The 18953-nt window shown below is 46.7% G+C and overlaps 1 protein-coding gene across 1 annotated transcript; it reads left to right on the top strand.

Annotated features, from left to right (window-relative positions):
• Positions 1 to 11767: 11767 nt before the first annotated feature.
• On the top strand, positions 11768 to 16835 carry stx10.L (syntaxin 10 L homeolog). The gene is given in 9 exon segments (NM_001092665.1): positions 11768 to 12018; positions 12049 to 12285; positions 13182 to 13351; positions 13761 to 13855; positions 13946 to 14008; positions 14394 to 14504; positions 14683 to 14789; positions 15200 to 15294; positions 16547 to 16835. Coding segments are annotated over 8 exon segments (753 nt in total). The 5' UTR covers positions 11768 to 12018; positions 12049 to 12250; the 3' UTR covers positions 16624 to 16835.
• Positions 16836 to 18953: the final 2118 nt, after the last annotated feature.

Genomic DNA, 18953 nt, shown 5'->3' with positions numbered 1-18953 from the left:
TAAATACTTCAGAAAATAATCATCATATTAACCCTAGGCATACCAGTATAACTACTACACAGGGTGGAATAAGAGCCCACCATTAGGGCCAGGCAAATGTAGGCGCTCCTGCTCACGCCTCTATGCATCCCCCTCATCCTCGCCTCGAGCGTGTCAAATAAAAGAAGAAGGGGTGGAGAGGGGGATTTAAACTAGGGATGCACCGAATCCAGGATTTGGTTTGGGATTCGGCTTTTTTCATCAGGATTAGGATTCGGCCGAATCCTTGTGCCTGGCCAAACCTAATCCTAATTTGCATATGTAGAAGAATTTTTTCCACTTTTTCCTTTCCTGCCCCTAATTTGCATATGCAAATTCGGATTTGGTTCGGTATTTGGCTGAATCTTTCACCAAGGATTCGGGGATTTGGCCGAATCCCAAATATTGGCTTCAGACCATCCCTAATTTAAACGCTATGGTCTGGGCCCCCCTTTCCCACACAAAGAACCCTCCGGCCCAGTGTCGGACTGGCCCGGTGGAACACAGGGAAAATACCCGGTCGGCCCCCACCGGGCCAGACTCCCTCTCCCAAACAAAAAAAAAAAGAATTTTTTTTCGCGCATCTCAGCGTCATTTGCGCATGCGCGCCTAGTGATCTTTACGCATGCGCGATGCCCCGTCTTGGCAAGTATGCCGAGCGGCGCTTCACCTACAGTAGGTAGCGGGGGCCCTGCACAGCAGTCCCGGTGGGTGCCAGTCCGCCCCTGCTCCGGCCCCCCACCACCTACCTTCTTCCTCTTGTGGACACGCCAGGGAGGGAGGTCGGAAGCAGAAATGAATTCACACAGGAAGTGGGTCTGGGCAGGTGGGGCCTACGAGAGGGGTCACCAAGTGTCCCGCCGGCCCAGTCAGACCTTGCACTGTTACTACAGAAAATAATCAACTAACCCCAGAAATGCTAGTACAATTACTACAGAAAATGGATAATCAGCATATTAACCCCAGCTGCGCCAGTATAACCGCTGTAGAAATGGCCAATGAGCACACCATCAACCCCAGACATGCCAGCAAGATCAAAAAATGTCCAATTAGCACTCCATTAACTCTGAATAGAGCGAAACTCGTATCTACACCCTGGCCCTCCTTTGCCGCTGTAGCTACAGTAGGTGCTCAGTCCTTACAGGAGAAGGAAACCCCCTGGGCGCAAAACCCCTCCCCCCTCCCCTGTGTTGCCCCCCTCCCCTGTGTTGCCCCCCTCCCCCTGGCCTACCTGTCCCCCTGGGCAAATGCCCCTAACTTGTTACTCACCCCTCTGCGCAGGTCATGTCCACGGAGTTCACAGTCGCCATCTTCTCCCACGCGCGTCTTCTTCCTACTTTGACCGGCGTCTTCTGGCGCATGCGCAGTAGGAACAGTTACCGGTACGGATCTACTGCGCATGCGCCGAATGTTACAAAGTTTTCGTGACATTTGGCGCATGCGCAGTAAGATCTGTACCGGTAACTGTTCCTACTGCGCATGCGCCAGAAGACGCCGGTCAAAGTAGGAAGAAGACACGCGTGGGAGAAGATGGCGACTGTGAACTCCGTGGACATGACCTGCGCAGAGGGGTGAGTAACAAGTTAGGGGCATTTGCCCAGGGGGACAGGTAGGCCAGGGGGGAGGAGGGAGGGGGGCAACACAGGGGAGGGGGCAACACAGGGGAGGGGGAGGGGTTTTGCACCCACGGGGTTTCCTTCTCCTTTAAGGGAGACAGCCCTCCCCACAATCCAATGGAGTGAACAAACGAGGTAGTGGCACACAGTAGCACTTGTAACAGGGGGTTACCCCTACGTGTTTATTGTGTCAAATAAAAAAAAAAATTAACAAGGTTTCAGGGGTTGGCCCCTTCGTCAGGTGCTTTTACTTGACACAATAAACACGTAGGGGTAACCCCCTGTTACAAGTGCTACTGTATTCACTCCATTAGCTCCACACATACCAGTAAGATCCGTGGATAGATTGAAAGCATTATCTGCACTTGCAGAAGCAGAATACCAGTAGCAAGCTTTTCTTCTTTCCTTCATCTCCTGCTTGGCACTCTCTCTGAGTTTGTAAATTGCCTCTGAAACAATCTGTGGCATGGGTTGGGGTCAAGTCCGGACTGGGATTCACCATAGGGCCTGGCATTTCAAGTACACAGAGGCCCAAACAGCTCCCCACAGGCCCAATAAATAGTGACTGTCTATAGCAACTTAAAGCAGTCCCTTTGGAATTTGCCAGAACCTACAGATTACCAGTCCGGGCCAGGGTGGGGGTATGTATAAGAGAGAGGGGGGGAATGACAAAGTGGCAGAGTGGGGCCCCAAATTAGTGTTGCATGGGCAGATGCCCCTTTTGGCCATTTATTAAAGCAGAACTGAGCAGAATGGGCAGCTGGACAAGAAACACAGACCCCAAATCTACGGCCAATCACAAACGCTGCAGGGACATTTTCCCCCTCATTCTCAGCTCCCAAGCACATCAGCCCCCTCCTGAAGTGGAGCCCAAAGACAAGGGGCAGATTCAATAACAGTCAGCTTCGCACCCATCGAATCACGTTGTCAGGCGCAAATACGCTATGAATACGCTAATTCACTAGTGGGCAACACTGGCAAATTTTCGCATTGTTACTTCGGCAGTGCGAGCATTTCATAGCTAAGATGCGCTAGCGTTCATTTGTGCCTAGCGAAAATTCACTAGTGATCTTGCGCTCAGGTCAATTTGCAAAGGGCGGGTAATTTAACGTTGTATGGACGTCTTTATTATAAATGTTGCTGGAAATGGTTTAAGTTACTGGTTTATATTACACATGTCCAGGGAACCTTAATAAAGACAAGAGGGGGGGCGTGGCCTGACGCTGTACCTGTGCAGTCGCATGTGTTGAGAGCTCCCGAGACAATGGGCCTCCAAAGCCGAGATAATTGCGATATAGGATGACTAAACGTGGGAAACAGAAGGCGAAGTCCCCTCGACAAGAAGTACCCTCTAAGAGCGGAATACAATCCTTCTTTAACGCCAAGGAGGGCAATGGCAGTCAGAAAGACCGTCAGCGGCGGCCATCTTGGGAAGCAGGCCTAGATGAGGAGGCGGCCCGGGAAAGCGGTAATTCTACCTCCACCTCCACGACACCTCGGCGCAACCCACAGCCAGGTGACGGTGCAGTCTCCCCAGCACACCACACGGCAAGTACTGTTGTTCCTCATACGCATATTGCCGAGGGTTCTCTGGAGTGGAGCAGTGGCGACGGGGGGGAGTGGGGCAAGGCCCATGAGTCGCGGGCCTTACAGTCTGAGTGCTGCGCGGCCCGACCCCCTGACTGCTCTGCAGCAGTGTATATTCAACAGTCGCAACCCCCACTCCCTGGCTCCTGCACTCTGGCTGAGTCGCTAACAGGTGCCATTGAGCAAGACACGAGGGGGCGACCCTTAATGGCGGACGTTGTAATGGCGCATTCACACCTGCCACCTACACCTGGTGTTTATTCCGCGGATATGCAGGCCATTAGGAGCCTCATTGGCAATCTCCCCACGAAAACTGATTTTACCATGCAGATGGCACAGTTGGAACAATCTTTGCGGGGTGAGATCACGACTATTAACAAGCACATCCAACATTTGGGCGCTAAAGTAACGAGGCTTGAGGATCAACATGGGGAACACTCCAAGAAGGCGGAGTCCATGCAAGCAGTGATTGACACCCAGTCACGGCAACTGCTCCAGCTACAGCAACACCTGGATGACCAGGAAAATAGGAGCCGCCGGAACAATATCCGCATTAAGAGCCTACCAGAAGCTACAGGGCCGGAGGATTTGCGTGTCTCCATCCAGGACATTTTCAATAGCTTACTGGGTCGGCCAGACGGTACCCACCTGGAAATGGACCGTGTACACCGGGAACTACGGCCTTTCAACCCGGAGGCTAAATATCCAAGGGATGTCATTTGCCGGGTCCATTTCTATGCGGAGAAGGAGATGATTATGCGGAAGGCGAATGATAAAGGTGAAATTGACTTTGATGGTACTAAACTCAAGTTGTTTTCTGACCTCTCCAAATACACGCTAAGGCAAAGGAGAGCGCTTCGCCCGTTGTTGCAGGCCTTGCAAGACAAGGGTATCAAATATCGGTGGGGCTTTCCATTCGCCTTAATTGCATCTGATAGAGGGCGCACGGCGGTGCTGCGATCCCCAGCGGACTTGGAGGATTTCACAAAACGGCTCGGCTTACCCAAGATCTCGGTTCCGGATTGGAATCAACTCGCTTGGGACCCGCAGAGGAGACCACCCTGAAAGTTTGGAGCTTCCGACCCTGTCTGAGTCATCGACACCTCTATACAGCTTTACCCAGGACTGTAATATTGGCCGGGACTCCTGTTTGCCTATCCAGTGCTTTGGCCGACTCCCTCGATGAGATACCTGTGTGACTGTACTAGTAATCGATGGCAGCTCTTCCACCGTGATCTGGGAGACGTGAGATATTAATGCCTATGCCTTTATCTCTATCTTGTTTATTTCTGTCTTCCCTCCCTCCACTTCTTTCCTCTTGTTTTACTATCTGCAACTTCGTCTGCATATACCAATGCTCTGTATTACAGATATGTAAGAGGGTCCTGCTACTACTGCTGTTACTAGGTTTGTGCCTACTATATGTGCCTTTTCTGGTTGATACAAGTGGCCTGAATGTGGGTCTGCACGAGAGGCCTTAGATTGCCACTACTTCTCTGTATCCTTAATCATCCTGAGTGGCAGTGCGTGTGCAGGCGCACATCAGGCTCACGAGTATTTGTGACTTTCAGATGCATGCGTACCTGTTAGCCTTCTCTGTAGCGATCTCCCACTATGCCTGTTTCCTACTTTTCTAGTTCAAAACTTACAATTTAGGAAAATTTTCCTCTTTTACACCCCTCTCTAGTGTGCTCTCCAGTACGACATGGTACTGGCGCCCGACTTTGCTCCCCACACTAGGGAAAACATGGGCATGAGACCCGTGATCACAGTTGTGTACTTAGTTTTTTGTTTATTGTTTGTATGTGAAATCCCGATTCCCTTGACACAGTTCCAATTGCCTCATCCCCCGAGCCCGAGGAGTTCATGCCCTGCAGTTTGGTTTTTGGTAATTTTGGATAATGGCTAATATTAGAATCTCCACTCTAAATTGCAGAGGCATGAACACTCCAGAGAAAAGGTCACAATTGCTATACGAAATGCATAAGTCTAGAACAGATATCCTACTTTTGCAGGAAACGCATTTTAAGGAAGGACATAGGCCTGTGTTCACCAACAAATACTATACTACCTGGTTTTTTAATGACAATCCAGAGGCTAGGACAAAGGGAACAGCGATAGCCATACACCGCAACTGCACCCATCACTTGATTGACACCAAGAAAGATGACTCGGGGCGTATACTTGCAGTAAAAATTGAGATACAGAAATCTATTATGACCATAGTCAATTGCTACGCTCCGAATGTTCAACAGCCCCAATTCTTAGAGAAGTCGTTTCAATTTTTGTCCAATTTGATGGAGGGAGTTGTGGTTGTGGGGGGAGATCTGAACATAGCGCTGGAGCCCCTATTAGATGTATCCACTGGGAAATCGAGTATCCCCTATCACCAACTGAAAAAAGCTAAAACAATGTTTCATTCCCATCAATTAGTGGATAGTTGGAGGTTTCAACACCCGACCGTTAAGGATTATACCCATTATTCTATTCCACATAACCAATATAGTCGGATTGACTACCTTTTCATCTCCCATCATGTCCTGGATTGGGTTAGAAACACAGAAATCGGGGCTCAGACTTGTTCAGATCACCACTCGGTCCATTTAGATCTGAATGTCCCTGACCTTCCCATACGTGCTTGGTCTTGGCGACTTAATGAATCCTTACTGGATGATGCCCCTTGTCTTGCTGAATTAAGAGAGGTAATTTCTAATTTCGAATCCGATCATAATGAAGACCTTACCCCGTGTCTAACTAAATGGGAAACTCTGAAGTGTATGTTGCGGGGTTCGTTGATTAAACACGGAGCGAGACTTAAGAAACAAAGGGCTAAAGTTATGCAGGAGTTAATTCTTAAAATTCAATCCTTGGAACGATCCCACAAACAATCTCTGTCCCTACAGGTATTTGGTGAGTTGACTAAGGCTCGTCAGGAATTGTTAGCTCTCACTCAACAACGCTATAAGAAATTTATTGAAAGGTGTAAGGGTCGGTTCTATGAGATTGGCAGTAAATGTGGGAGTTTACTGGCTAGACAGTTAAAGAGGAAACATTTGGCCACCTACATTCCCCATATTAACACTCCAGATGGCTCGACCACTCACCTCTCCTCGGAGGTGGCTGAGACCTTTAAGCAGTACTATCAGGCACTATACAATATCAACAATCCCGCCGCATCAAACATTTCCCCACAAATGTTGGATTATATCAAAAACTCATCTCGCATAACGAATCATGACCCGTCCCTGCAGGAAGCATTAGCTCAGCCTTTTACAGCAGAGGAACTTAAGGCAGCCATTACCACAACTCCGAGCGGAAAGAGCCCGGGTCCTGATGGTTTCTCAGTGGGAATATACAAATCCCTGGGAGGGAATTTGGCTCCGGCAATGCTAGCGGCTTATAACTCTATCTCAGATCTCTCGCCTCCCTCCCCGGCATTCTTGGAGGCTACCATCACCTTAATTTTAAAACCGGGCAAAGACCCGAAGAATTGTACCAGCTATAGACCCATTTCGTTGTTGAACGTAGATACCAAATTGTACGCAAAACTGCTGGGTAACAGAATTAAGCCGTTGTTGAATGATTTGATACACCCAGATCAGGTGGGTTTTGTGCCCGGGAGGGAAGCGAGAGATAATACCTTGAAGGTCTTCTCTCTTATACAGACTGTTCAAACGGGGAAAACCCCGGTGCTTTTATTGTCACTGGATGCGGAGAAGGCCTTCGATAGGGTGAGTTGGGCCTTCCTTAAAGCGGCAATGCTGCAGGTGGGATGGGGTGAGCGGTTTATATCTAAGGCAGAGGTCCCCAACCTTTTTTTACCCGTGAGCCACATTCAAATGTAAAAAGAGTTGGAGAGCAACACAAGCATAAAATAGTCCCTTGGGGTGCCAAATAAGGGCTGTGGTGGCTATTTGGTTGCCCCTATGTGGACTAGCAGCCTACAAAAGGCTCTATTTGGTACTATACTTAGTTTTTATGCAATTAAAACTTGCTTCCAAGCTTGGAATTCAAAAATAAGCATCTGATTTGAGGACACAGAGAGCAACATCCAAAGGGTTGGAGAGCAACATGTTGCTCGCGAGCTACTGGTTGGGGATCACTGATCTAAGGTAATGGCCCTTTATACTGTTCCCACTGCTAGGATTAGAATTAACGGGATCCTGTCTGAACCGTTTAGTTTAGCGAATGGGACACGTCAGGGGTGTCCCTTATCTCCATTGTTATACATTTTGGCGATGGAACACCTTTTGCAAGCGATTAGATCGAATCAGCTGATATTGGGGCCCACAATTGCGGGCCAGGAGGTCAAGACTGCCGCATTCGCAGATGACCTCTTAATATTTCTTAAATCTCCATTCCTATCCACTCCGCCCTTACTTGCGGAATTGGTTAATTTTGGGAAGTTTAGTAACTTTAAAGTAAATGTCACAAAATCTGGAGCTTTAGATATTTCGTTGACCCCGGGAGAAGCCAGGCGAATACAGGAGAATTTTCCGTTTTCCTGGCAGTCTCATTCGCTTAAATACCTAGGCATTCAAATCCCCAGTGATCTGAGCCAGACGGCAACATTGAATTTCAATACATTGTTAGCTCAATTGAAACAAGATATCAGTTCTTGGGGGTTGTTGCACCTGTCATGGTTTGGCAGGATCAACGCAATAAAAATGGTTATTTTGCCAAAATACTTATATTACTTCCAGACCATACCTCATCCACCGCCTCCAGGGATGATCCAGAAGGTCAATACTATTTTGATACGATTTGTTTGGGACAACAAATCGCCGAGATCGAAACGGTCTATTCTATTTACCCACAAACGGAAAGGAGGCTTAGGGCTCCCAGATTTGCATACTTATTGCCAGGCGGCCAATTGCCAGCGTATAGTGGACTGCTTCCATCACACCACTTGCAAACTATGGGTAAAGCTTGAGCAAAACCAGATGAAGCAGCCCATAACAGCGCTTCCTTGGCTGAAAGTATCTGACAGACTTAATAGACAACTTCTCCCCCTAGTTACGCAACTTACACTCTCTATGTGGGATAAATTATCCAGATCAATCGCCATCTCCAGTAACCCGGGACCCATGACCCCGCTGATTGGTAATCCTAGTTTCCCTCCAGGTACTTTGAGTAAGGGGTTTTTACATAAACGTGGGCGTGACACTTTGACATTTACCTCAGTCAGAAGTTCTAATGGCATAGCCCCCCTTCACGCTATTGTTGCTGAGCCAGGGAACTCTTTCTCCTTTCAATTTATGCATCACCAGTTAGTACATTGGTTCCACACACACTCTGAAAAGGTTAAGTTATTAACGGATACAACGCCATTTGATGAGCTATGTCTAGCTAAGGCCCCACCACAACATACCATTTCGCAGATTTACAATATCATTCGCAATCTGAAACAGTTACAGTTACCTGGTTACACTACGAAATGGGCAGCTGATATCAAACGCAACATTACCGAGAAAGAGTGGGACGTAAGCTTTAAGCTAACAAATACGATGGCAACAGCCTGTAAAGCGCAAGAGACGAATTATAAAATTTTGTCCCGATGGTATCGGTGCCCGGTGGTCCTTCATAAGATGTTCCCAAACTCCTCTAACAAATGCTGGAGGTGTAATTTACACATGGGGGATATGATGCATATGTGGTGGGAGTGTCCTATGATTCGAACCTATTGGGTCGCTATAATAAAATGTATATCTAAAGTGACGGCTATAGACCTCCCCATTGACCCTGGGATGGCACTTTTATCAATACCTCCTCCACCAACCATTATTGTGCGGAAGGCATTGGTTGCTTTCGCCCTAACGGCGGCAAGATCAGTTATTCCCAGATATTGGAAACAAAGTGTTACCCCGCCCGTAGGGGACTGGATAAAGGAACTTAATTCTATCATGCGCAATGAAGAATTGCTCTCTTATTCCAACAAAACACAGGACAATTTTGTCCGCACATGGTCGACGTGGGTCGTCTTTAGAGAATCACCTGATTATACTAATATGCTGGTCAGTTAATTGCGTACTCTGTTTCTCTGTCCCTCTACCGGTATGTCCAAGACAGCTCAGGGTGACCTTGAGACAACTCATAGGATGTTACATACTCGGGTTTAGTAATCCCCCTCGTTTGCTGAGAGGGGAATTAATGGTTTTGCATTGGAACTGTGTCCCCCCCCCCCCTTGTTATTGATGTATAACGTGCATACATGACTCTACTTTGAGGTATATGGTTAAAACTCTCTGTACTCATTGCTATGGAAATTGTATATGTGACTAAGACTACACTTCGATTACTACCTTGCTACGTACGATAGTCCATGAATGCTTCTCTCAGGATATGTATGCATGTAACTCTTCTATATCAGTCTTGCTTTTTTATTGTGTGTATTTTGTCTTTTAAAAACAAAAAATAAAGAATATATAAAAAAAAAAAAATAAAGACAAGAGAGTTAATATAATTCCTGAGCCCACTGTGAAAGTAATGTTCCATATGTCATAAAATGTCTGGAGAAAACCGCTTACCCAAAAAATTTAAGTTGGGACTTTTGCACGTAATCCCATTTCAAAAAAGGAAAAGTCGCCAGTGTTTTTTGAACCTTGATGCATTTTCGGCTCACAGGATATGATGTAAGTGACAGAAGATTGAGGAAGATCTCGCTGCTTTATAGCACTTCGTCCGGTCTGAGGTGGTGAAGTCAACACTGGCATAAGAGGGAACGTTCAGTAAAATCTGCACTTAAGTGAATGTGAGGACTAAAGATTGTTTGCCTGGTGAATGAACGCTAGCAACAGTCCCGTTCACTAGTGGATTGACGCCTGAATTGGGGATGTCCCTGCCACCTGGCGAAAAGTCGCTATCGTTAGTCACTTTGCTCTTTAGTAAAACTGCCCCAAGGAGTGATGTCCCCCTAAAATAAACTATGGGGAGAAACAGATCACATCACCCGTGGCCTTGGGAACTGCCTTCGCCCCTCAGGGCATAGATTACAGCCAGTAGAGCAATTAACCTCTTGAGCCAGAAAAATAGACAAAAAATGACAATACGAAATTTTTGTCTTTATTTTGCTCATATTATTTCTATTCTGACAGATTTATAGAAGATTGATGCTATGGGGGAAATCTATGAACCTGCAAAAAATCACCAGCGACTGCTTTGCACCCATCGCTACACTTCGCCAGGCAAAAATTCACTCAGACAACGTTCATTTTCTAAAATGTGAAGTTGCGTCCAGGGCTCCGAACGCTGGCGAATTTTCACTAGCGTTACTTCAGCAATCAAAGCGAAGATGCGTTAGCGTTCAATTATGCTGCCTAGCGCAACTTCGTTAGAGGTCTTTGCTCAGGCTAATTTGCATACAATGATAAAGTTGAATGGACGTATATGTTGCAGCAAATACATTACATTACACAAGGCCAGGGAAACCTTAATGAATAAAATAAAGTTGTTATATTGCCCTACACATGAGCCCACTGTATAGTTTATGTTCCATATGTTAGAAAATGTAGGGGGGAACCGGGTCACCCAAAAACAATTTTTAAGCACTTTTGCAGGCAATCAAAAAAAGGAAAAGATGCCAGTGTTTTTTTGGGACTTAGAGAAATTTTCCACTAAAACTTGAGGAAGTCCTATGCACTCCAATGCACTTTGCCTGGTCTGAGCTGGTGAAGGCAAGTCTGGCGAATGAGGTTCAGTACAATCAGCATCTTAGTGAATTTGCGCAATTACGTCCATTAACCAGAGTGAAAATTCGTCTGGCGTTAGGGAGCGAAGTACCGCTAGAGTCTATCTCTTTCACTAGCGAAGTGACGCCTGTGCCTGTTAGTAAATCAGAGAAGTAATGAGATGACGTCACACTGGCGAATCATCGCCCTTTAGTAAATGTGCCCCTATGTGTTTGTGAGGAGCAGGAGGGTGTGTGGAATAAGGAAGCAGCAGTGTATTTTGTGCCAGTACTTTGCTATCCAGCAGTGTCGTCCTTGGCTGCGGGTGCTACGGTTGCCACATGACCGGTAATTTACCAGTCTGGCCAGTAAAAATGATGGTTGATCCCAATGTTGTTAATAGGGAAACATTATAAATATATAGGAAGGCCAGTATTTTTTTCCATAAAAGGTGGCAACCTTAGTGGGTGTCCAAGACTGGGCTAAGTGTCCCCACAGGGCCCACTATAAAGCACTGCTCTATGGCAGCTTCCTCTTTTCAATTTTCCCAACAGCTCTCCTCTCATCTGCCATAAAACTAGACTTCCCCATTATGTATTTCCCTCCAAATTCCCCTTCATTCACGTCCTTATCAGAAACACTACTGCGCCCCTAGCGGAACTCCAGCCAAACTGCACTGTCCCAGGGGGAAGCCTGGGCAACCGCTGCGAAGCGCCAGTCACATGACCAAGACAGTGTCCCGATCACATTGCAAGAAAGACAAAACACTACAAGTTCCATGATGCTTCGCATCCTGGACCGGAAATACGTAAGCGCAAACGCGGAGGAGGGCGGAAGTAGGGAAAAAAGTGACTTGAAGAGGGTTGTCTGTAGGGGAGAGTTTAGGGTGTAGCGGACAGGGCGAGACTGGGGGTCCGAGTGTCAACAGAGCGTTGCTAGGAGACAGATGTATTATTATTAGAGGTACAGGTGAAATATATATATATAGTTATATGGGGCAGGACTGAGATTTAACACGTGCCTATATAAACAGACACTATAGACATTGTATTGAGCTGGGAATGTAACAGGCACCCTGCTGGCTCTTATATACTAGATACATCAGCTCTTTATATACTATTCACAGATACATCAGCTCTTTATATACTATACACAGCTACATCAGCTCTTTATATACTATACACAGCTACATCAGCTCTCACACAGGTCATCTAGTGATACTTGGCCAGAGAATGCAGTGAGGGCAAGTTGTGGCCACTATGTAGGGACAACACACACATATTATTGTACAGACTTACCTACAAGACACTCAGGGAGCAGCTGTGGGGGTTAAAGAAGCCAAACCAGGAAGAAAAAGCCAAAATGTCTCTGGATGATCCATTCTCAGTGGTGAGAGGGTGAGTATCGGCTTGTTATTCCATCCAATGGGCCGTGCCAGTCTGCAGATCTCTTGTGCCCCGGGTGGGGGTTACCATAGCGATAGAGGATCTGCCAGGGGGCGCTAAGGAGTAAGGGGAACTGGCTGGGCCCCTCTTATACATGAAACAAATCATGTGCCTGCTGGGGGGGGGCACTACGAAAATATAGGGAGCCCTGGCACTAGGAGGTATAGAGCGGCCCCTTGGGGGAAATTGGAGGTATAGGGGGCCCTAGGAGGTAGAGGGGGGCCCCTTGGGGGAAATTGGAGGTAGAGGGGGCACTAGGAGGTAGAGGCGGGCCCCTTGGGGGAAATTGGAGGTAGAGGGGGGCCCCTTGGGGGGAAACATAAGGTATAGGGGGCACTAGGAGGTATGGGGGCTCCTTGGGGGCACTAGGAGGTATAGGGGGACCCTTGGGGGCAACATGAGTTAGAGGGGCCCAGTGTGGCAATATTTTGTAACTTATTCCCCACAAAATAATGTCGCTCTGGGGCCCAGAAACTTGTGATTAATGCGATGGCAAGCCATTCATCGTCATTCCCGAGGCTCTTACTAGCCGCAGCCTGTAATGAAGCCGCCCTACAAGGATGTCAAACAGACCTGTGTATTACAACCTCCCCCCCTGACTTCCCTTCCCTAGAAAGTAAACACAGGTCAGGCCGGCTGGGCCTGTGAAAGTGAGTGGTTTCCATGACTCCCTATAGCAAGTGCTGGAAGTCGGCCCCTGGCTACTTTACCCCATATGTTCCCCCAACCTCCATTTCTAAAGGGGAAGTTCACGGTCCATTCCTGCCTCCCCTCTCCTTCCTTTGTCCTACTTTATTGCTTGGGTATTCTGCTTCTTGTCCTGTACAGTCTTTCCCCCCCCCCCACAGAGAGGTACAGAAGGCTCTCAACACTAGCAGGGGTTTGTACCAGCGCTGGTGTGAACTCCTCCAAGAAAGCCATGTGGCTAGTGCCGAAGAGTTTGACTGGACAACCAATGAATTGCGGAATTCCTTGCGCAGCATTGAATGGGACCTGGAGGATTTGGAAGAAACCATCAGTATCCTACTTGGGTGGGACACAATGTACTCCCTTTCTTTGCATCTTATACCAGTCCACTTTGCTGATGGTCTTGATTCTGTTTTTTCTGGACCTGTGTTATGGGTCTGCCCCATACTGTTACACAACATTCTGCAACCTTGCACCCCAATTACTCCTGTAACCCTGACATGGCTCTGGAGGCTCCCAGTTAATACCAGGCTCCTCTGCCAACTAATTGAGATGGACCATCTAAAATATTTGACACTAGAATAAACCCATGGGATAAAGAAGGGCCTTGAGCTTATGCCTGTGGATTTATTCTACCAGTGTGCTCTGTTTTTTGTTGCCTTGGCCACTGCTTTTATGCCAGGGTAGGCTTTCTGCAAGTCTTATAGACCAGTCATGTTTTTCCTTCACTCCCATCTTGGGCATCGTGGAATCGAACCCGCGAAAATTCAAAATCACAGGGGCGGAGCTCAGCGAGAGGAGAGGTTTTGTGGAGGAGACGCGGAATTCTGTAAAGGTGAATGAAATCATATTTCCCAGCTGTGTCTCCCAGTGTGTGTATCATGGTGCCCAGTCTTAAATATGAATTTGTTTATTTGTTGTCTAGGAAATGAGAGATCACATCTCCAGCCCGATATCTGTGGCTTTCACTGAACGAAAAAACCGAGAGGTAAAAAAACCCAGCCGCTATATTTAGTTACAGCATTGCAAACCTGAGTAATCAGGCTTGTATAGAGAGAGGCAGGACTTGTGATCATATCTGGGAATTCTCAAGCTGGTGAGTCTGACACCCATTCAGTAAAGCAGCATGAAATTGGGACTATTTAGTAACCTAGTGTAAGGCAGGAGGATAGTAAATGCCTTGTGGCAAAGCAGCGAGACCATTCCAGAGAGCAGGCTTTACATTGAGCAGAGGAGGACACCTCCAATAAGGGAAGACTGGTGCCAACTAGAGTTATTCAATGAAATGGATAAACTGATCTGCTAGTCCTGCCATGCCATTGCTCACTCTGTACTATGCAGATTTTTTCTACGTGTCCGGTCTCCCTCTTTAGGTGCTACTAAGTGGTGCCCAGCAGCCCAGAACCGACCGATTTTCCCGCCTGGACGAAGAAATCATATCCGGGAACTCACACTACATGGAGGAGCAGCAAGCAGCGCAGCAGGTGGGAAAGGAGTCTTTATTGTACTGGTTACACAAGCACTTTATCATCTTACAGTAGTAAAGGAATTGCCTTTACAACAGCCCGGCCTTGCTTTATGGCAGGGATTTTAGACAAGTCCAGACAGGTTCTGCCTGGGTTTTATCTGATTTTACCCAGTGTTCTACTGATGTTCCTGCAGCTGATTATCGATGGGCAGGACGCAGAGCTGGATATGGTGTCTGGGAGTATACGGGTTCTGAAAGACATGTCTTCCCGGATTGGTGATGAATTGGACGAGCAGACTGTGTAAGTCTCTTATTACATATCATTTATATATTTTTGTTCTTGTGCTTTGTTTCCTCTCGTCTGGGAAGGTCACAATACAGTTTCAGCCTTGCTGGGTCTTTATAGTGTGTCATTGGTTGCGCTCAATATCCCCTACTGTAGAGTTATAATAGACTTACAAGAAGGGGTGTGGCCTAGTGTCATCATTAGGGAGTGGCTAGGTGGAAGGGGCTGGTAATGGCCTTCCCATAGCCTGTACAGGAAGTGTCATAGCACTGTTAGCATAGCTATGCTCCTGTACAGCATGGCATCCCATTCATTGTATGGCCGTGCAGTGCACTGACTAGCTCCTATTCATGGGAGTTGTAGTTCAGGAGTTGACCTGCCTGTTACAGATGAAGAAACACTTATGTCTGCTTCTGTTTTCCCAGGATGCTGGACGACTTCACCCATGAAATGGATAACACCCGGACTCGCGTGGACTCCGTGTTTAAGAGAATGGCCAAAGTCTCGCACATATCCAGTGGTGAGGGCAGCGACCGAAAGGGTTTTGTACATGTCACGGCTGTTGAAAGCAACGTCCCTTCTCTGCACTGCTGATTCCAATTCCCACAATGCCTTGCAGGCTTCTGTGAGCCGCGCAAGGTGGGAAAAGGGAACCCAAGTGGCCGTTCTGCAGAGGCTTCAACTGCATTGACACAGCGCCATCTAGTGGTATTGCAGGCACAGTGCAAGCTGCTCCTATATAAATAGATTATACTCTGTACAAGGTTTCAGTAACAGCAGCTCACACTCCCTCAGCCTTAAAGGACATATAAAGCCTACATATACCCATGTATATAAGTTGGGCATATCTTCCCCACCCAAGTCGCATCATATGTATTGCAAATACCCCTCCATTTGCAAGCACCATCACAAACAAATCGCAGCTTTCATCCGGCGGCCATTTTCCCTCTGATACATCATTAGTAACATTAAGACATGTATGCTGTAAAGTTCATAGAAGGCAGGGTTACACAGGCACAACATACTTTGATAAAAAGTTCTGCTGGGGTTGAGCACTGTAATGGTTAAACTGAGCTCAGGAGAGGTGGTTAGGAGACAGAATAGGATCAGACAGCAAGAGCAGAGTTTCTTTGGGAACCAGCAATGCTATCGCTTCATTGGCTGTTAGACTGGAGGGTGTGTTTAGTGATCTAAGTTTAGAAGAACTGAGCATGCCCATAAATCAACAGCCAAAGCAAATTCCTGAGGGAGGGGGCTGAGTGGGTTAGAGGAGTAGAAGGCTTTCTCAGTGTTTAAGGGGATGCTGCAGCTTTACTGTTAGCCTTTTAATAACCAGAGTGGCAGTTATCTAAAGATTTCAAAGAGGCTGTTATCTGATTAAATTTTTGTAGAGGGGGGTTTACATGACCTTTAACTCTCCTGTATTAGCGTTACCTGGCCATACCCCCAGCTCAATAAAACGATGCATTCCAGGGGCAAGCAGCCTGACAATTCCCAGCATTCTTCCACCAGCCAAACAGAAACACCAGGAGTTGTATAACTACACCACTCACTCGTTCCTGATCCGACCAACAGGAAAATACAAGAAGGGCTACAGTCACCTTTGATTTATGCATTGTAGCATGTAGGTTTGCGGCTGCTGCTAAACCAGTTCAAGAGTCAGAATCAACAGTGCAGAGAATCTGTAAGGAATGTATAATGGGAAGTTGCTTGGAATTATATTTTTGGGAATGTGGCTCCCTCATATCCTGAAACGCTTTTTCTCCCCACAGACCGCCGGCAGTGGTGCGTAATTATCACGCTGCTCCTCGCTCTTATCATCATACTCATCCTCATTTTTGTGCTATGAATGTGCTGCGCTACAGACCCAGAGAGCCCCACAGACTGCCTTGAACCTGTGACTCTGGGAAGACTGTGCCACATGCTGCTGTTGCACAACTATAAGGTCAAATAGTTTTGTTTTTATGCACAAGGGGGAGAAGGGAGCCTTGCACTGTATGACTGGCTCTTTTACCTGCCAAGCGTGCAGCGTACAAGGGAAATAAAATATTTTGTATCTGTCACACTGTCAGTATCTTTCAATTATTCTCTTTTTAGGTGGAGTTCCCCTTTAAAGAGTTAGCAAACTGGCCGTGAACCCTGGGCCCTATTGCACCCATCCAGTCTCACACTACAGAGATTTGATTCTTTCTCCTGGCTGCTCTCCTCCCAGTGGTAAGGCAGAGCGCAAAGCCCTGACCTCTCTGGAAAGTTTGCCACGACAGGGAGATCTTTGCTACTCAAACTGCTTCATACTGTTTCCTCTAACCTAGGGATTGTTCACCTTTAAATTAACTTTGTGTGATGTAGAGAGTGATATTCTGAGACAATTTGCAATTGGTTTTCATTTTAGGATTTGTGTTTTTTGAGTTATTCAGCAGCTCTCCAGTTTGCAATTTTCAGCAATCTGGTTGCTAGGGTCCAAATTCCCCTAGCAACCATGCATTGATTCGAATAAGAGACTGGAATATGAATAGGAGAGGCCTGAATAGAAAGAGGAGTAATAAAAAACTAGCAATAACAATACATTTGTAGCCTTACAGAGCATTTGGTTTTTTTAGATTGGGTCAGTGACCCCAATTTGAAAGCTGGAAAGAGTTAGAAGAAGAAGGCAAATAATTAAAAACTAAAAAAAAAATATTATGTTCCATGACCCCCTTACAGTCACTGACTAACTCAGAGTTAGAGAGCTGAAAAACAGGAAGTAGTGGTCTGGCTATTATGTTACACATCCAGTCACTCCAGCCTTTATACATTACATTTTTGGCTAACTAGATTAGAAACACTTATTTTGCACAGCCTATTTACCCAGCTTTTATTTGTATACTGAACTGTTCCTTTAAGACACTGTTATACCCCCCAGGATGCTCAGACTCCATTGTGTAACCTCATCATTTCAGCCCTGCAAGTCAAGTTCCTCCTCTCCACTTAGTGTGATCTATGACCTATGATCAGAGCTGGGGGGCTGCACCGGATTAATGGGGAGTTTTACGTGTCTTTTGGGTTGAGTACGTCGGCACTGATCACTTGTAGGGAGGGGCTTGGCTTTCAGCTTACACTCAGATACCGATGACTCAGGGTTTCGGATGAGTCAGAGACAAACCATGTAACGCGGTGCTGAGAAAAACAAACAGAGGGAGGTTATATGGCAGCTGGTATAAGCTCAGCATTGCCCATATATACTTCAGACCCCGCCCATTCCCCGTTGGCCAATGAGCTGGCCCCATACAATAAAGCAATCTATAAATGAATGTATATCAGATACATTTAGGAGATACATGTTGAAAAGGTTAATTTATGCATCAGAAGCCCCGAGCTGAACCCGGTCTGTCCATAATGCACTTGCCCCCAAGAGGAATCTGCCTGCCCTCTGGATGGCAAAGGATCTTGGGAATTTCTGCTGATACAGTTGCCTACAGGGATGCCGCAGGGCTAATTTAATGAGCACCAATCAGGAGGCAGAACTTCACTGATCTAAGTGAATGCATCAGGTGGAAATAAAGGGGAGACTATTAACCTTTATTGATTATTTGGAGCTACCGTGATCCGTTCCTAGATTTGAGCTTCACTGGCAACATATAAATAGATCCTGCCACTAGGTGGCGCATGCAGTAAAAACTAGTCAAGCTCTGCTGAATCCTTGGAAAATGGCACTGCTGCAAAGACTCCAGACGTTACTACAGCCAATGTTCTCCCCCCGTATGAAACCAATACAGTGGGACAGGCTGCCTTAATCAGGGGGAAACATTTCCATTTACTCTTCTCTACAAGCTGTTGTTACATTTCCCCTTAATTGCCCCTCCCCCCACCGCAATGAAACAAAACCACAACTCAAGAGAAGTGTCATTTTTGTTAAAAATTTTATTAATCTTTGCTTTCTGATCCTTATCTGATAATGTGCAATTTGCTCCGGCCTCACAGTTAGGGGAACACACAGCGATATCTTGGCACTTAAAGAGCAGGAGAGAAGGAAGAGGGGGGGAAGGGAGAGAGTGAAGACCGCATTAAGCCACACCCACTGGTCAGCGGAAGTGGGTGGGATATTGAAGAACCGTTGAGAGAGCACGATCAGTATCGGGTTTGGTAGAAGAAAACCGTTTTTATATTTTTTTTTTCTTTCATTCCTACACTTATAAATGG

This window comes from Xenopus laevis, chromosome 3L (assembly GCF_017654675.1).
Source record: "Xenopus laevis strain J_2021 chromosome 3L, Xenopus_laevis_v10.1, whole genome shotgun sequence".
Lineage (NCBI taxonomy): Eukaryota > Metazoa > Chordata > Amphibia > Anura > Pipidae > Xenopus > Xenopus laevis.
This window is presented reverse-complemented; position numbering and strand designations above follow the sequence as displayed.